The sequence below is a fragment of the Alligator sinensis genome, unplaced genomic scaffold, assembly GCF_000455745.1.
Source record: "Alligator sinensis unplaced genomic scaffold, ASM45574v1 scaffold517_1, whole genome shotgun sequence".
Taxonomy (NCBI): Eukaryota; Metazoa; Chordata; order Crocodylia; family Alligatoridae; genus Alligator; species Alligator sinensis.
In genome coordinates, this window is record NW_005842236.1 from 1,576,557 (window position 1) to 1,580,060 (window position 3,504).

A 3,504-nucleotide genomic window follows, 5' to 3' on the forward strand; every position below is an offset into this window, starting at 1 on the left:
CATGTCTGCAGTCTTAAAAAAAACTGCTCTTCATGCAAGGCAGTAATGCTTTCTAATGACAGGCATACAAGGTGTTTATTGTGCCTCTTTGAGAGGCACATGCCAGAAATGCCACTTGTAAATAGCTCTCAAAGAGAATACAAAGGGCTAATGAGACTTGCCTGAAACTCTTCGTTCTGGGGAGGTCATTGTGTCCTTCTCTTTAGACTCGAGTCTAGAATACCTGCGGCTGAAGACAAGCGTAGTGATTCCTTTAATTGAAGGTTTGAATTGTAGCTTTCAGAGTTGTAGCACTTAACCCAGGAAAGCCTCAGGTATTAGACAAAAGAGATCACCAGGGCTCTAACATGATGTGAACGCTTATCACCTTCACTGGATTCTTTTTGAATTAAAAAGAAAACCAAAACAAAACAGAAAAAAATACCCCTCAGGTGGCCTTGAAAGGAAGATCAAGGTCCAAAATGGATCCTTTTAACGCTCATTCAGGCAGTGGACACCAAACCTAGAAAATGATGCCTTGCTATCCTTCCAGTTTTATATAACAGTTTTCATATCTACTGTACTTACATTTACTAGTATGGCTGAAGTTCTGTTTTGCTGGAATATATGCTGATGAACAGAATAAAAACAACTTCTCTGAAAACTCATTTTTGAGAATTAAGTCCCGTGTTGCTGCTTTTGTACAGAGTTTCTAAATTCCAGTCTCTTTCTCACTGTCCCCCTTGTTCATCTATTAGAAAATACCTTGAAATGTAGTTTAATTATGTGCATTTTCCACAACACTTAGTTCTCCGTATTGGTTATTTATCTTCTTTTTTTTTTTTATTTAAAAGATTAAAGTGCACAGACTAGCAAACATTTTGGCTACTAGCTAAAAATCCTCCACAAACAAAAAAATAATCCACTGAAAGGGTGATCCTATAATTAAGACAAATGAGTGGATTTTTTCACATGTACAAGCAAGCAGATGTAGGATTGTGGAATAGCTAATGTATTATTTTTATATTGCAGTTGTTCACAGATGGAATCACCAATAAACTTATTGGCTGCTATGTGGGAGATGAGATGGATGATGTGGTCTTAGTTAGAATCTATGGGAACAAGACCGAGCTCTTAGTAGACCGGGATGAAGAAGTAAAGAGTTTCCGAGTGTTGCAGGCCCATGGCTGTGCACCGCAGCTGTACTGCACTTTCAATAATGGTCTATGCTACGAGTTCATGCAGGGAGAAGCATTGGATCCAGAGCATGTTTGCAATCCTGATATTTTCAGGTAAACCTTCTTAAAAAATACTTAATCTCTGATGCATTCTAAGAAACTATGTTGCCCTTTTGCACAGGGAATTGCAGTATGTTTTTGGGAAAACATGTCTGTTGGACAGGGATGTAGCTTCTTAGCTACATACAAATGCCCTGCTTACCTGTACCAGTAGCAGCTTAGTGATTTCCTTCCATATGGCCTCCACAGCTCACCTCTGTGTAGTTTGTGGAAGAAGTAGATGTCTTGCATGCACTTGGCTGCTGTCTTCTGGCATTCTCAGTAAGGGCACACTTAGGAGTACAAAAACTGGCCTAGCTTTTTTTTTTTACCTTGGCCATAGACCCCTGTCTGTTCCCTTCTTCCCCTGGATTAAATATTGGAGGGAAAACCTTCTTATTTTGGAAATTTTTAAAAAGTCTTTCAGGCTTCATCCTCTGAAATCTTAAAATTTCAGTAGAAGGTTATTGAAAAGGAATCTAGAGAAACGTGTTTAAATCTCAAGAGAACCAGAAGTTTGAAAACTGCTCACTGTAGGGAGAGCCAAATTGTTGGGTAAATTCAAATGATGGGTTCTTTGCTGGCTTCCACACCATGACAACCACCACCAAGCCTGCTTTCCTAACAGTTTCAAGATCCAGTTTATAGTTAAAACTTTCTGAAAGCTTTCTGAAAGCTACTGAGATATAATGAAAAATAACTCCAATAAGCTGATTTCTACTTTTTTTATCTTTAAATGTCACAGATTTGAATCAAAATCTATGTAATACTGGTATATGTCTCTTATGATCACTGATAGGCTATGAAAAATTCAGTTACTTGGATAAATGGATAAAACCAATTATTTTATCATTTTCAGATGGCTTACAAATTAAGAAGTGCTTAAATACCATACCATTAGTTAAGTGCAATTCTGTGCATAGTTAAGGGATTCTTGTCATATGGAGCTTTTGGCAGCTGTCTTATGCTTTTTCTTTTTTAATAGTGCCTTTGCAAACCTTTAGAAATCTTGAAATCATTATATAGCAGCTAGGTTTTATATATTTTAATAATGCTGAGCTGGGGCCAAGGTTTACTTTATTTAGTTTTAAGGGGAATATATATATTTTTTTTCTTTCTCTATGAAAGCTTCCCAGGATTGGGTCTACAAAGTTGACTGAAACCTTTCATGATCTTCAGTACTTTTTTACTTGACACTCCTCTCATCTTCCGTGACTCCTCCTTGATTTCCTGTGACAAGGTTCTGTGTATGTCCTCACTGTGTTCTCCTGATGCTAAAAATACCAGTGGGTGTTTTGGCAACCTGCTTTAACTAGCCAGATGTCTGGGATAAAATAAACATTTAAACTTTATCTTACAGACTTATAGCCAGGCAACTTGCGAAAATCCATACTATTCATGCACATAATGGATGGATCCCCAAATCTAACATGTGGCTGAAGATGGGGAAGTATTTCTCTCTCATACCCACAGAATTTACAGATGAGGCAGTAAATAAAAGGTGAGTATTATTTTTATTGCGTATTTTCCTTCAAATGTCTCTGAAATTTCTCTGCTTTCTTCTCATTAAAATGGGAGTATATAGAAAGGGCATATAATTGCAGCCCGGCATGGTGATGCAGAGTAAGATTTTGTTTAAACGGTACTGTTGATCATTTAAGTAGCTTTGTAAATGTCAAGTCTTGTAAATTGTATTGCAAGTTTATTGATGTTGCATTTCTATATAGCTGATTTCCTCAAATCCAAGAAGAGGTCTTTTAACATGAGAAAAGTCCCTTGGCTTGGATTTGGGTATATGGGGGCAGGTGGCTGTTCTCACCATAACCCCAGGACAGGGTTGGAACCATAATTGCTGCCTGCCCCTCTGCTTGTGGTCTCCACCCCTTCACTGCTTCAGCTCCCTTGCTGTTCACCCTCACTCCAGTTCTGGTATGGCCCTGCCTGGGCCACAGTGCACATGTTTGCCCCAGCCCAGTAACAGCTGATGCACTGTCAGCAGCTCCAGCCAGGTCCTAGAGCCTGCGCCAGAGCTGCTGCCACTGCTGCTTGGACCTCAACCCAGCATGGTAGTAGCAAATATACTCCATGCTTCAGCATGGAGCAGGTCTGGAGTGTGGGTTAGTGGTTGTGGAGGAGGAGGGGTAGAGACAATCAGGGGGAGGGAAGATGTCGGGGACAGGTGTCAGGGGTGCAGGTAGGTAGTGGCATGTAGCAGGGGGAGCAAATGGGGGGGGGGGGGGGGGGGGGG

The 3,504-nt window shown here is 40.1% G+C and overlaps 1 protein-coding gene across 1 annotated transcript in view; it reads left to right on the forward strand.

Moving 5' to 3' along the window:
- Window positions 1–989: 989 nt before the first annotated feature.
- The window catches only part of ETNK1 (ethanolamine kinase 1), a 30,341-nt gene continuing 27,826 nt past the window's right edge, over window positions 990–3,504 (forward strand). The window contains exons 1-2 of the mRNA XM_025208526.1: window positions 990–1,271; window positions 2,617–2,757. Of these exons, the coding sequence (XP_025064311.1) occupies window positions 1,066–1,271; window positions 2,617–2,757 (347 nt within the window). The 5' untranslated portion in view covers window positions 990–1,065. The remainder of the gene's footprint in view (window positions 1,272–2,616; window positions 2,758–3,504) is intronic.